Source organism: Papio anubis, chromosome 11 (genome assembly GCF_008728515.1).
Source record: "Papio anubis isolate 15944 chromosome 11, Panubis1.0, whole genome shotgun sequence".
NCBI lineage: Eukaryota > Metazoa > Chordata > Mammalia > Primates > Cercopithecidae > Papio > Papio anubis.
The window spans coordinates 11,668,092-11,683,639 of NC_044986.1; the positions used below are offsets into that span (position 1 = coordinate 11,668,092).

General features: G+C 48.8%; 1 protein-coding gene across 12 annotated transcripts in view; it reads left to right on the top strand.

Moving 5' to 3' along the window:
- The first annotated feature begins 9,960 nt into the window (after positions 1-9,960).
- Positions 9,961-15,548, top strand: part of FGFR2 (fibroblast growth factor receptor 2) — a 120,491-nt gene continuing 114,903 nt past the window's right edge. For 6 of the 12 annotated variants that reach the window (XM_009215497.2, XM_017944391.2, XM_009215499.2 and 3 more), the window contains exons 1-2: positions 10,369-10,458; positions 14,429-14,705. In XM_009215497.2, coding sequence (XP_009213761.1) covers positions 14,540-14,705 — 166 coding nt within the window. In that variant the 5' untranslated portion in view covers positions 10,369-10,458; positions 14,429-14,539. Of the gene's footprint in view, positions 10,459-14,428; positions 14,706-15,548 lie in introns of all 12 variants that reach the window. The other 6 variants (XM_009215491.2, XM_009215493.2, XM_009215492.2 and 3 more) reach the window with 3 other exon arrangements.

The window sequence follows — 15,548 nt, forward strand, 5'->3', positions numbered from 1 at the left end:
ATCTGTTAAAGAAATCGCTCCCCCCTTGATGGCCTTTCTCCCCAGCTTGAGGACAAAATACGAGAGCTCTGGGACTCTAAAAGGGTTACTAGGTTTGTGGTTTTACGATGTGTGGGGCTTCGTATTCTCCACTCCCCTACCCACCCCCCCCCCCCCGAGTTTACCAGGATCCTGGCAGCATCATTTTTCTCCCCTTTGGTTTATGAAAGTGAACTTTTTTTTTTTTTGAGACAGAGTCTTGCTCTGTAGGCCAGCCTGGAGTGCAGTGGCGCGATCTCGGCACACTGCAACCTCCATGTCCTGGGTTCAAGCAATTCCCCTGCCTCAGCCTCCCGAGTAGCTGGGATTACAGTCGTGTGCCACCACGCCTGGCTAATTCTTGTATTTTTAGTAGAGCTGGGGTGTCGCCATGTTGGCCAAGCTGGTCTCGAACTCCTGACCTCAGGTAATCCGCCCGCCTTGGCTTCTCAAAGTGCTGGGATTACAGGCGTGAGCCACTGCGCCTGGCGAAAGTGAACTGCTTTTCACATTTGGAAGAAGTAGACACACACCCTCGGGAAAGAGTGTAGCAAACCAAAGGCAGAAATCAAGAGCAAAGAGAAAGAAAACGCACGGTGGAAATGAGGTCATTGCAGGGAAAGGTAATTTCCCCACGCAGCTCAATCAGCCTTGTCCTAAACGGGCTTTTATTCCCCACCTTCCAAAGAGACAACGCTGACTGTGTGCACAAACCTATGTACATGTGCCTCTTTGCACTTATGCAGATGCTTTAGGAAATCCTGGAGGAGGCTGAGTTGCAGTCATCAATCAACAAGCATCTATTAAGAGCCTGTAAAGTATAAACACAGCCCCATAAACTGCTCCCACTAGCCAGGTAGTGCCAGATCCTGGGAATCTAGAGACGGGAGATGCAACCCGGGCCTTTCTGAGTGTTAGCATTTGGTGGTCCCCAAATAACCGCTTTCCAGCAAAATTGTCCGAGGTAAGTTTCTGCTGGGCTTTCCGTATGGACATGGCTATCTTGGTTCAGCAAAGCCTTTCTTTCCTCTGGGCTTGAGGCTCAAAGCACACAGCTGTGAATTTCTGAGGATTTGAGGGAGCAGGAATCCTCAAAGGGAGGAATTTAGGGCTCACAGAAACTCCCTCTGAGACAGGGGCTGCTTCCAGGGGGCCCCAGGATCAGAAGGTGATGGTGCAGACTAAAATCTTTTATTTTTATTTATATGTATTTATTTATTTTGTGAGACGGAGTCTTGCTCTGTGTCCCAGGCTGGAGGGCAGTGACGCTGTCTCGGCTCACTACAGCCCCTACCTCCTCAGTTCAAGCGATTCTCCTGCCTCAGCCTCCCGAGTAGCTGGGATTACAGGCACGTGCAACCATGCCCAGATAAGTTTTGTATTTTTTAGTAGAGACGGAGTTTCACCGTCTTGGCCAGGCTGGTCTCAGACTCCTGACCTCAAGTGATCCGCCCTCCTCGGCCTCCCAAAGTGCTGAGATTACAGGTGTGTGCCACCATGCCTGGCTAGAATCGTTTTCATTGTCAACAGTAAGACCTGTCCTGTGTATCTCCTGCACTGTTCTCCATCTAAGGAGTAGAATTCTTGTCCCCACCTCCACCCTGGTAAGGCAAGATGCCCATTTAGGGCATGGGGAGCAGTCCAGGGATGGTGAGCACGGGGACCTGGAGAAGCAGGGCAGGAGCAGTTCCCGGGGACTCCTCTGACTAAGGAGGTCTTCTTGGAGGAGGAAGCGGAAAGCAGGGTGTGCTCTCCAGCACAGCCCAATACATCGTCTGCCATAGTGAAAATACCCTATAATACTGCACTCTCCAATGTAATGGCCTGGCCCCATGTGACTGGTGAGCACTTGAATTGTGGCTAGTGCTACTGAGGAGCTGAAGCTGAAGTCTTATTTAATTTTAATGGATTTAACTTTAAATAATCGCGTTGGCTGGTGGTTAACATGATTAGACAGCACAGCTCCAGGCAGCGATAAGGGTGTGGGTGGGGTGGGAGCAGAAGGGATATTGCTGCTAATCTCATCCTCATTTACCCCACCCTGGCTAAAATCACTTGTGTAGTTTCTGTCCAGTGAGCTGGGAAACCTTGTTGTGGTGGAGGTGGTCGTGATGTGTGGAGGGTGGGGGTGATTGAAAGGCACGGTCACAGTCAAGAAATGACATGCCATAAATTGCCCTTAAACAGCAATGGGCCAGGGATTAGAGGACTTTTCCGGTAGATACTTGTTACCACTAGACAGGGGTCAACAGCAGGGTTCCTAGACTATGGTTTCAGAATACTTTGAAGAGGATGTTCACTTCCTAGAACACCAGGGCGGCCTTCAGTGATGGGTGGACAAGTTTTCAGCTCCAGGTGGAGGCGGGGAATGTTCAGAGATAGGCTGGAAATCATAGATAAATTTATTTTCAAGATAGAAGGCGGACACTTCAGTTATGCAAAAGAAGACGAGGCCAAGGTTAGGGGGCGGGATGGGGCTTGTTCAGTAACTCTCCTAGACTTGCATAGTTAGCCCTTGACCACGTTGGGATAAAAACCCAGGTCTTGGGGGCCCTGACTCAGTGCTGTTTCTATGGCACCACATTACTTGTCAAAAATACCTTGAGACCTTGGGCATTGTAGATGTTTCATGCAGCTGGCTTGGCCAACCAGTGAATTCACCTATCAGTTTTTCACAGATTCAGATTGGGAGAAGCCAAAGGTAGGAATGTGTTTGTGGCCACAGGGGTGACACAAGGGACAGTACTGGGGTCAGAGTCCATAATGCCCTCCACTGGCGTTCCCCCAGGTTTTAACTGTGAAATTGTTCAAACATTCAGAAAGTTGAGTGAATAGTGCAATAAGCCATGTACACTGTCAACTGTATAGTGTCAAGAGTGAACATTTGGCATATTTGCTTTATCTGTGTGTGTTTGTGCTTTTTTTTCCTGAGCCACTTGAAAGTCAGTTGTAAGCATCAAGACATTTAATCCTTTAAACTTTGGCATGGATCTTACAAGAATACAGAAAATTTCCTACAAAGCCAAGCTGTCATAATCTTATGTAAGTGAATTAACAACAATCTCTAATATTCAGTCTCTAATGTTAATATGATCTCCTATCTGGACCATATTAAAATTTTCCCAATTATCCTCCACCCACTTTTATAGTGATTTCTGCTTTTGTTTAATTTTTTTAAAAAACACAGAAAGCATTCGAGGTTCCCAAATTGCCCTTCTGTTGCATTTTGAGCAACAAACCCGATTACCCATTTGTAAATTGCAAATGTGTCGCAGAATTTTAAGCCTTAATTTCTGAAATGCAAGTCTTAGTAATGCTTAAAAATTTTTGATTTCCATTTGTTATTGACAATAATCATTCTGTGAACCACAAATTGCTCCTTTATTCCTCCCCTATTTTGAAGACTATACAGATTCAGCAGATGAAACTATAGGTGTGTGAAAGAGGTGTCTAACAAGCGTATGCACCTAAACTTGAAGGCTCTTTGAAATATTAACAACAATAATAGCCCTTACAGAAATCCTTCTTGGAGCACTTGAAGGAGGAGAAGTGAGCTGAACTCATGGTGAGTGGGTGATTGTTTTCTGGAAATAGTAACAGTTTCAGAGACAATGAATGTTACTTGAAATATCTCAGTTTTAGCTGGGTGCGGTGCCTCACGTCTGTAATCCCAGCACTTTGGGAGGCCAGGGCCGTTGGATCACCTGAGGCCAGGAGTTCGAGACCAGCCTGGCCAACGTGGTAAAAACCCGTCTCTACTAAAAATACAAAAATTAGCCAGGTGTGGTGGTGGGAACCTGTAGTCGTAGCTGCTTGGGAGGCTGAGGCAGGAGAATCGCTTGAACTCGGAAGGTGGAGGTTGCAGTGAGCTGAGATTGCGCCACTGCACTCCAGCCTGGGCAACACCTGGGCAACAGAATGAGACTCTGTCTCAAAAAAAAATAGGAAAGAAAGAAAGAAATATCTCAGTTCTACAAGGTGTGGAATCACCCAGAAAGAGCCTAATTGCCTGGCATTGGATGGGTGAGACTCACTTGCCATGGTGGACTTGCACTAGTGGCCATTGTAACCCTAGCTGGGTCAGGAACACAGACTTTCCTGGGTTTTGCTGCCATTAACCGGAGGGGTGGCTTTGAGCCCATCACCTCCTGTCTGTGTGCCCTGCTTTCTTCCCCTGTAAAATCCAGGGGTCACAGTTGATGCACTGTCTTAGGTTTGACATGCACTTCCTCACCTTTGGGCCTGGTCTCCTTCGGAAGAACAACCTGTGCCATTCAAGCCACTCAGAAATTCAGGAAATGGATAGAGCAGGGCAGCCTTTATTCAGATGTCCCTTGTGGTTTTCAAGAAGCTCTTTCCTTGGGGACAGAGGCGTCCTTGCTCTCTTTAGCTATTTAATAGGGTCAAAGAGGATTCAATGAATTGGGATGTGACAAGCACTTAGGCATTTTTATTTGGATGGTCCTCATGGTATTGGGAAACTCTTCGGCACATGTGAAGGTTATGTGTTTTCTATGATTATTCTTAGCCATATACAGTAGTTCACCCTTGTATGTAGTTCTCCTAGTAGGAAAAGTGTCTCCTGCCTGGCACTGTCCTTGCCTCCCCCTGGACCGCTGCTGGGGAGCAGTGGACACTGATGGGCATTGTGACGCCTCCTGTTTGGATGTTTTTTTCCTATGCTTACACACTATGAGCAAGTGTAATTTATAAATTAGGCACAGTAAAGTATTAACAATAGGCCAGGCGCGGTGGCTCACACCTGTAACCCCAGCACTTTGGGAGGCTGAGGCGGGTGGATCACTTGAGGTCAGGAGTTTGAGACCAGCCTGGCCATCATGGCAAAACCCTGTCTCTACTAAAAATACAAAAATTAGCCAGGCATGGTGGCGGGTACCTGTAATCCCAGGAACTTGGGGGGCTGAGACAGGAGAATCTCTTGAACCCAGGAGGCGGAGGTTGCAATGAGCTGAGATGGCGCCACTGCACTTCAGCCTGGGTGACAGGGCGAGACTCTGTCTCAAAAAAAAAGTATTAATAATAATAAGCTAATAAAAAATAGGACAATTATAATAAAAGTTACATGAATGTGGTCTCTCAATTAAAATACCTTATCGTACTATGCTCACCTATTTTCAGACCGCGGCTGAGGCTGACCTCAGGTAACTGAGAGTAACTGAAACCACGGCAAAGGAAACTGCATATCAGGGTGGACAACTGTGTATGGCTAGTAATCCTCAAGAGCCTTGCTCACGTGTCAAAGTTTCTCAAAACCATCAGGATCATCTGAATAAAATGTCTAAGTGAGGCCAGGTCTGGTGGCTCACGCCTGTAATCTCAGTGCTTTGGGAGGCTAAGGAGGGAGGATCACTTGAGGCCAGGAGTTTGAGACCATCCTGGGCAACATAATGAGACCCCTGTCTCTACAAAAAATATAAAAATTAGCTGGGCATGGTGGTGCATGCCTGTAGCCCCAGCTACTCAGGAGGCTGAAGTGGGAGGACTGCGTGAGCCCAGGAGGTTGAGGCTGCAGTGAGCTGTGATTGCACCACTGCCCTCCAGTCTGGGTGACAAAGATCCTATCTCAAAAAACCAAACCAAACCAAAACAAAAACAATTAAGTACCAGGCGCGGTAGCTCACGCCTATAATCCCAGCACTATGGGAGGTGGGTGGATCACTTGGTGAAACGCCATCTCTACTAAAAATATAAAAAAATTAGATGGGCGTGGTGGCAGGCGCTTGTAGTCCCAGCTATTCGGGAGGCTGAGGCAGGAGAATCACTTGAACCCAGGAGGACTATGAGGTTGTAGTGAGCCAAGATTGTGCCACTGCACTCTGGATGACAGAGCAAGACTCCATCTCAAAAAAACAAAAAACAAAACCAAAAAAACGAACAAACAAAAAAACAAAAAACTAAATGAAGTGCTTGTCATGTATACACATGTAACAAACCTGCACGTTGTGCACATGTACCCTAGAACTTAAAGTATAATTAAAAACAAAAAACAAAAAGCAAGAAACTAAGTGCTTGTCACGTCCTAACTCATTTAATCCTCTTAGTGATCCTATTAAAGATCTAGGAGATAAGAACCATTATTTTCCCCATTTTATAGCTGAGAAAATGGAAAACTCACAGAACTCAAGCAACTGATCTGAGGTTACACAGCGTTTTTTTTTGAGACGGAGTTTCTCTCTTGTTACCCAGGCTGGAGTACAATGGGTGATCTCGGCTCGCAGCAACCTCTGCCTCCCGGGTTTGAGCGATTCTCCCGCCTCAGCCTCTTGAGTAGCTGGGATTACAGGCATGCGCCACCATGCCCAGCTAATTTTATATTTTTAGTAGGGAAGGGGTTTCTCCGTGTTGGTCTGGCTGGTCTTGAACTCCTGACCTCAGGTGATCCACTTGCCTTGGCCTCCCAAAGTGCTGGGATTACAGGCGTGAGCCTCCATGCCCGGCCTTTTGTTTTGTTTTGTTTTTTGAGACGGAGCCTTGCTCTGTCACCCAGGCTGGAGTGCATGGGGGCGATCTCAGCTCACTGCAACCTCTGCCTCCCGGGTTCAAGGGATTCTCATGCCTTAGCTTCCAGAGTATGTGGGATTACAGGCATGCACCACCACAAGCGGCCAATTTTTGTGTTTTTTGTAGAGACGGCATTTTGCCATGTTGGTCAGCCTGGTCTCGGCTTCCTGGCTTCCAGTGATCCTCGGCCTCCCAAAGTGCTGGGATTACAGGCGTGAGCCACCGCGCCCGGCCACAGGTCACACAGCTATTGAGTGCAGAAAGCTGCATCCAGCCTCTCACCTTAAGAAAGCCATTCCCCTTTGCCTCAAAGACAGGCTATACTTCCAGAAGGACTTTGTCTCCGGGGAAGCCTCGGCTTTGGAATTCAGGCCCAGTTCTAAGTTTAAAATAATTGATGCTTTTCAGTAGTGGGATCAATGCTTTTGCTTCACTTAAACGCCACAAGCTCCCTGAAGATGGGCTGGAGCTGTCAGGGGATCCAGCCTCTCCCCTTACCCAGACGTAAATACTCTTATCATAGTCCTCTGACTATTCTATATCCTTCCATTTGAGTGCTTCTTTCATGCTGCAGGCATTATTGAGACGTAGCTTACAGAATGAAATTCCTGGTGTTGCAGGGAGCTCAGATCCACCCGGGAAGGTTCACGAGCACTTCATGTCAGCAGCCTTTATTTTCATCTAACGTTTCCTTAGAGTGAAGGAACAGCCACCCATTACAAAACAAATTATTAAAAGAAGAATTCCAAATCTTCAAAGGAGAGAGGCCCGTGGCAGTGAGTGTTCCCACCCCCTTCTCCTTTCTCTTCCCATCACCAACGGGCTAGCAGCACAATTTGTTTCTTGAAACTTTTGGGGGCATCGGAGTTCTGGTGTCCTCATTTTTCTTCCTTCCCATTGATGTATCATTACTAGAGTGAAAAAAGAAGGGCGTCTCGAGGGCTTTTGAAAAAAAAAAGGGTGACTACTCAAGACATTTTGTAAAGGGGGGAAAATTGCGAAGAAAAGAGACCTCAGTAGGGGGTGGAGGGACTGTGAATGTGTCCTTGTCTGGCGGGTCTTTCAGCTGAAACCTGGTGCTGGCGTTCGCAGTTCAGTTCAAACTGTCACCTTTAGTTCTTACTGGCTTTTCTGCCCTTGCCCCAGAACCTCAACAGATTGGGGCTTATTTACCTATTCACACTCCGCCGTGGAAGCTCATTAATAGGCTTTATTAGCAACACCATTCATGGGAGGCCATTGACGAAAGGGGTTCCAGCCACTTGAAGAGGGAAGAGAAAAGAAAAAAAACTGTAAAGAGATTATTTTCTCATTCAGAAGCCTCACTGGTGTGAAGGTTTTCCCGGACGGTCTGAGGTCACTTGAAGACTAAATATGGGGACAGAATTATTTTTTGAAAATAATTCTAAACATGCTTTTTTTTTTTTTTTTTTTTTTTCCCCCCCCTCAAAACCGAAGAGTTTGCTATTGTGGACTTGTGGGTTTCAGTCCCTTAGAAATGAGCACTCTTTAGGGAATAAGGAGCTTTTGACAGATTGGTGTCTTTTCATCTCTATAAAAAACACATTCTGCAAACTGTGCCTGGACATTAAAATAGGTGTTCTTATTTGTCATTTTCAGTGGAAAGCTTCCTTTCCACTCAACATGCATAAAGCTATTGATGAATGGAGGATAGGGACAGAGGCTTCCTGCACCATTAATTTATGTGAGAATGTGTTAACAGCATTTTCAATGGCTGATGGATGCGGTGCAGGATGGAATCTGTCCTGAGACACTCGAGTTTCCCATTGGTGGGGAATATAAAGATGTAAGTGGCAGCCTGCGAGCACGCAGACGCGTTCAGCTGCATCCCTTTTCTGAGAACTTGAAACATACTGCTATCAGAAGAACCCAGGTGGGAGTGAATGGCTAAGCATCACCTGGGCTGTTAATGTACAGGCTCTGGGCTAATCCAGGTTAGAGGACTTGACCAAAAACATACCCTCCTACCAAGCATATAGAGGGATAATTTTGCTTAAGAACCAGTTTTTATTTTGTTGCTATCAGACTTCCAAAATATAATGTTATAGCCTTTTGCCTGAGACAGTTAAATGGATTTCTTACTTGTATGGCTTTTAAGTAACTTGTATAAACGTTTTCTGTGCTATATTGTGAATAAAAATGATTTTCTAATCATGTGGCACCTTGAAAAATATTTTTGTAAATGTTATGAAGTGTGCAATGTTAGTGACACAGGTGCAAATACGTTTCTAAATGCAGGAAAAGTCTGTTTTCCAAGTCAGGTTTGTTCTCAATGCTTCATCTATCTTTAGGCCTCAAAAGGATTCTAAAGCATTTCTGGGTTTAGTGACCTTTTCTAAAGAAAAATAATTAAGGTTTTAATCTATATGTCTTGAACTTAAGCACAACTGCTCAGGAGCTGGATGAATAAGGAGGGAGAAAAAGCATATTTAAAATAAATTATTCTGAAGACATGGCTTAGTGAAAAGGTGAATGGAAATAGGAACTTTAACCAGTTACAGCTTGGCGTGCAGTTGAAGAATCAGATTTTGCATTTATGATTTTGAATCTAAGATTGAGAGGGAGGAATTACTTTGTTCAAGGTCCAGCTATTTATGGTAGAGTCTTTAGACTCCTTTGAATTTCGTTTTATTAATCCAAACATATATACTAAACACTTTTTTTTTTGGATGCAATTTTTGACTTTTTCTGAGAGAGCCACATTCAAGGTCAGGCTGTCCTAGTAGCCAGCTGTGTGATCCTAGGCAAATTACTTAACCTCTCTGATCCTTAGTTTCCTTATCAGAAACTGGGAATAGTACTCTGCAGGGTGGTTGGGGAGACGAAATAGAATCACCTATGTAGTGTGACCCTCACATAGTAGGTCCTCCATTAATATTCAGTTTTTTCCTCTCAGTTCTATTGTTTAGAAGGACAGAAAAATGCAATGTCCTGCGAACATTTCCAAGTTGCTTTTTCTCCTCCAAAAGCCTCAGTTGCCTGACAACCCTCCCCGCAGTACCAAGAAGGCGCATTTCAAAGTCTCTCTACGGGGAGGGCAGGGTTAGAGCCTTTGGTCACTTGTTTTCTAACTTGACATAAAACAACGTAACGCAGCCGCTCAGCGAGCCGTTGGCCAGCCTCGCTCGCCCGGGGAGGAGGGAGGAGGTGGCGCGGGGCGCGGGACCAGGCCTTATTCGGAGGCTGTCGCTGCATCCCTACGGCCGGATCGCGGCCGGGCCCTCGCCTCCCCGGCCGGTGTCTCCGGCAGCTCGGAGGCGTCGGGAGCCGCGCGGGGCTCGGGGCGGCCCGGGCGCGCGGCGCTGATTGGCAGAGAGGGCGCCGCCGTCCAGGAAACGGCTCGGGTTTCAGCGGGGGCGTGACCCGCCGCGAGGAGGCGGAGGCGGCGGCGGCGGCGCGGGCGGCGGCTGCAGGAGAGCGCGGTGGAGAGCCGAGCGGGCGGGCGGCGGGTGCGGAGCGGGCGAGCGAGCGCGCGCGGCCGCCACAAAGCTCGGGCGCCGCGGGGCTGCATGCGGCGTACCTGGCCCGGCGCGGCGACTGCTCTCCGGGCTGGCGGGGGCCGGCCGCGAGCCCCGGGGGCCCCGAGGCCGCAGCTTGCCTGCGCGCTCTGAGCCTTCGCAACTCGAGAGCAAAGTTTGGTGGAGGCGACGCCAAGCCTGAGTCCTTTCTTCCTCTCCTTCCCCAAATCCGAGGGCAGCCCGCGGGCGTCATGCCCGCGCTCCTCCGCAGCCTGGGGTGCTCTTGAAGCCCGGGAGCCTTGGCGCCGGCGAAGACCCAAGGACCACTCTTCTGCGTTTTGGAGTTGCTCCCCCCAACCCCGGGCTCGTTGCTTTCTCCATCCCGACCCACGCGGGGCGCGGGGATAACACAGATCGCGGAGGAGCGTTGCCATTCAAGGTAATCGCCGCGCAAGACGCCTCGGGGAGCTTCCCCAGTTGGGGACGTGGACGCCAGGGGAGCCCGGGACGCCGGGTGCACAGTCCTCTGGGCGGGGGGCGCGGAAGGACTGGCATTGTGGAGGGCGCTCCGTGTCCTCTCTCTGTGGCTGCATAGGTGATGGGGGAGGTGGGTGCGTGCTGACGGCCGGTGTTGGGGAAGTTCTGCCTCTGCCACCCCCATCCAGATGCTGACATCTGCCTTTGGCGTTGACGCCCCCCTCCCTGTCAAACCCTGGCGGGCGCATTCCCGCTGACTGGGCGCGTTTCTCCGACCCCAGAGCAGACTGGCGGAAGGTTCGCCTGCCCGTGGCACAGCCCCGCAGGCCGGGTCCCAGGGGGCATCTCTGAGGTGCTCCATCCGTGGGTCCTGGGAACTTCCGTCCCATCCAGGCCCCACGGAGACTCGTTTTTCGGGAGGGGGCCGCTGGGGTGGGGCCGGTGACATCCCGTAGGGGTGGCGATGATCAAGGGTGGCACTGTTGGGGAGGCGACGGCTCCAGTGCCCGCTTGTCGGTGCCGGGGCGCCCCTCGCCCACAGCCGCCGTCGGCGCTGGAGGGAGCGCAGCGCGCCTGGGGCTAGGGGGCGAACTGGACCGACTTTTTCTAGTTCGTCTGCCTGCTCTGCCGCAGCGGCTGGGAGATGTCGAAAGCGCAGGCGAGTTCTAACTTGCGCGCTCATTCTTGCTCATTCTTTCGGCGACGGGGCCGCGCTGGGGAAATCAGCCGAGGGCCCTGCGTGGCGCTGGCTCCGACCCTCGCGGACCGCGAACCTGGCGCAGGAGGCCGGCCCGGGGGCACCAGCCTCTGTCGCTCTCCTCGCACCCCACTCCCTTGCAGATCGTTCTCCAGACCCTCCTTCTTTTCGCCCAATACAATAAAACCTACCCTTAAAGGCAAACCTGCTTTCAAACTCAGGGCACCCATTATGTGTTTGGTGTGAAACGCTATCAACATTTAAAACTCCATTGTCCCCCTGGTCCCAAATCCCTGTAAATCTTCCACCGGGCTCGACTCATTTTCATCTGAAAAGCCTGTTTAGTTTGAATAGAAAAGCAATCAGGCGCCCCTCTCCCTTTCCCTGGAATGTCAATTAAAATGCAGATTTCTCTGAGCTCTTTAGCGCCCCGAAAAGGGGGAGAAAAACAGGATATTTCAGGCAAACAAATGAAAGAAGTGCTGCCCTGAAAGGGGGTGGTGGTGAGGAGCACCCCCAAGCTGCTCGCAAGTTCTGATTGGACGCAAGCATTAAACTGGGAGGGCATTGTGGTCCTGAGTCAGTGTGTGTGTTTTGAGATTTCAATTTGTTGAGGAATTTCCCCCCTAGACTTGACCCCTTGACAGCTCCCGCTCCTACTCAGTGCTGGGGAGAAGTAGGGAGGCCTTAAGCGAAGAGATGGGTCTGCACTTTGGAGGAGCCGGGCACTGTTGACTTTCCTGATGTGAAATCTACCTAGGAAGAAAACGCCAGGTGCTCCCGGTGGCCGAGCCAGCGGTGTGTCGACAGATCACCCCTTAGGTGGAAGCCCAAAGCGGAGGGCATTGTATTGATCTGCCTTCTTGGAGGGCCGGGGTTTTGGGAATGTCATGGTAAATTGAAGAGCCCAGCACAGGCCTGGCATGGGGACCACTCCGCAGCCAAGCCCTTCCTGCTTGTCACTCTGCCTGTCTTTGGGGGCAGGCTTGTGCCGAGGTGAAAATGGACAGGGGGGGCGGGCGGCCGTGAAGAGCCATCCATCAGAGGGAGGGTGACAACTCCTCCCGCGTGCAGGCTGAGAAGAGAGTTCCCTTTCAAGGGGAAAAATAAACACGCTGGGGCTTTCACTGGGGCTCAGACTCCAGGAAGGATTATGGTATTGAAGGCAGGAAGCCGGGATTGTGGCCGCCAGCGGCATGCTGGGCCTGTGTTCCCAACACCGAGCCTGGGGACCTAATTATCCTGCCTAGGAGGTCGCACCATACTTTTGTCCACTTGGGTGAGGAACTGTGCAGACCTGTCGCCTTAGGTCCCCGCCTTCCAGAGTTTTGGGGAGGGGGCTGCTGTGGGGCTTGGACCTGGAAATGGCTGAAATGCAAATTTCTAGTGCAAGCTAGCAGGATGATGGAATGGCTTGAGATGCAGCGGAGAGCCCTGTCCACCTTTCTCTGCCTGGAGCCAAGGAGGCTCCTCTGGTTAGGGACAGGTAGGGGAGCAGGCTGGGGAAGGAGCCTGGGGCGAAACCTCTGCGAGGACTTAGGATTGTTCTGAAGGCGTGTTAGAGGTAGAAAATTCCCCTGCGTTCTGGAAATGCTTAGTAAATCAATGAGAATGTTTGTGTACTTTCCTCCCACATATGTGTAGAAATAGATCCGAAATTATCTTTTGAGGCTCTTGATTAAGAGGAAAGAAAAGTTAGGAGGAAAAATCTTTCAAGCTATCTGAAAACACATGCACACACACACACCATGCACGCACACACACCGTGGACACACACAACTGCACACATTTCTTGTTTTTGCTGCGAATCATGCCGTTTCACCTGTGCTATCTTTGAAGCTGAGGTTTTCTTTATTCCTCCTTTGGAAATGATGTGGTATATTCTTTTCCCTCATCCATTTTTATCCTCAGTCAAAGCTAAAAGGAGCAGTTTTTATGATAAGATTTGGGGAGGCTCCAGTAGTGTTGAAATCCTATGTCATAACTTGAAACATCGAGTGGGTACATAAAAAATGTAGAGTTTAGAAATTTTTGTATTAAAGGCCTCCCTCCACCCCCAATGTTAGAAAATGTGGTTCATTCCTGCGGTTCACAGAATCCGAAGCCTGAGATTGATGTGCCCTTTCTTGTGATTGTTTTAATCATTCTCTAAAGTTTGTGCATTTTGACTCTACCCTTAGTCACGGAGGGTACTGAGTGAATTTAAAGTTGCTTGGAATGTATTAAGCTTTCTTGGAAAATTCTCTTTCCCTTGGATCAAATGGGTGAATAGAATAGTAAGCTGAGTGTCTTCTTCTAACTTATACTGTGAAAATTTAGCCAATAGGTTTGCATATTGAAAGTTATTGGTCCAATCACATACCATGACTAAAATTTACATAATTTACATCATCATTATTAATAAATTCCTGCATAATTCATCAGAATTTGCATCTGCTCAGTTTCCTAACCCTTCTACAGAGGTTGAAGACATTTAGCAGCCCTGGACTGCCATTTAGTCACAGGGGAAGGGAATTCAGGCTTCGAAATCCTTTTTGGATCAGCTGCATTGAATGCGCTGCAGTTGTGTTCACTCTTCGTAAGTGGCTGCTTGGCGGAAGACGGAAATACACTTCTCCATTTGAAAATGAATCCTGACAAGTGTAAACTGGTGGGAATTTTCTGTAGCCTTCCTGGGATTCTTTTGATTTTGCTGGTCTCCTTTCTTCCCAAGAGCTACAGTGAGGGTGGGACAGACTGCTCAGCTCCAGCCCAGCAGAAATGCGGAGCTGTGAGCAGACGCCTCCAACAGTTTAGCTTTCTAAAGCTCAGTTGGACTAAGAGGAGGGAATGAGGTTGGTTATGCCAACCCGAGCACTTTTAACTTGCTTTTGTAGTTGCCCTTGAAACTAAGGTCATGTTGCTTCTGCTCATTGAGGGCGGTGGAGGCGATAGTGGATAGTAGAAGAGAGCACACGTTGCCTCACTGAAGTGGCTGCACGTATCTGAGTCCTGTAGCTACTGTTTTATCTCTGTTTCTTAAAAGTATGCTTTTAAAAAGATTAGCCTAACACATTTCTGTGGACCGGTCTGGTGGAATCACCTGGGACTCTGAGGTGAGGATGGAAGGATTTAGCAGATAATGAAAAAGAACTCTGCACACATTTGAGAGGCTGAAAAATGGTTTGATCCCACTTGGGCTGGAGTGATTTGGCATTGGGGAAGATTCCCTGACTCGCCAATCTCTTTCCTTTAGTGACTGCAGCAGCAGCAGCAGCGGAGGCAGCGGTGGCAGCGCCTCGGTCCCTGAGCCCACCACAGGCTGAAGGCATTGCGCGCAGTCCATGCCCGTAGAGGAAGTGTGCAGATGGGATTAACGTCCACATGGAGATATGGAAGAGGACCGGGGATTGGTACCGTAACCATGGTCAGCTGGGGTCGTTTCATCTGCCTGGTCGTGGTCACCATGGCAACCTTGTCCCTGGCCCGGCCCTCCTTCAGTTTAGTTGAGGATACCACATTAGAGCCAGAAGGTAAGTCATTTAATTTCACTTTTCAAGTTTGTTTTGGGATTTGTCTGGGGACAGATTGTTAAGGCCTGTTTTAGAAGCAGCTACCCTTGCATTGTAAATGAGGCTTCTAAGAGCACCTGACGGTGGTCTCTTGGTTCCCCGCAAGGCAGAGCTGATGAGGGAAGGTCCTTTGCTGCAACACTGCAGGCAGAATGGTATAGTTTGGTGGTTTCTTGCTGTGTGTGTTTCTCTGTGCTGGGTGAGGGAGGCAGCTGGAGCTCACCTTTATCCAGCGCCCGCGAGAGCGGTGAAAGGGACGAACCTTGGGAGGATGAATGTCATCTCTAGTCTCCCCTAGCAGCATTCCTACTCCTTACAATGTAAAGAATTGCTATTTTCTGACAAAAGGAACCACTAAAAGAAATTGCCAACATCTGAAATGCTGATGTCTTATTTTCATTGTTTAAGGAGAAAAGAAGGTTCTGAAGTTTAGCGCAGAGAGACAGGCTTGACATCTCAGAATTTTTTTTTTAGCCATTGTAATTCCTAATACTTAAGTAATGCATCATCACAAAGTGGCAGATTCTATTTTAGGTAAACTTGAAAGTGAATGTGCCAGGGGATCTCCTCCAGCTGAGAAGCTCCAAGTATCACAGGGCATGCATTGGTGTCACAGCTTTGGAAACTTAATTTTCAAGGTGTAACTCCAGTTGTGAGGACTACATGAGGCTGAATTGTTCAGCTTAGCAGATTTGAAACCTCTCTCCCAGCCCTTTGGAGACAACGTGAGCCAAGCCTCTACTTGGTGCTGCATTGAAATCTGTCATCAGGAGGGAATATTGGTAGCTGAGTTATTTTTTGAGT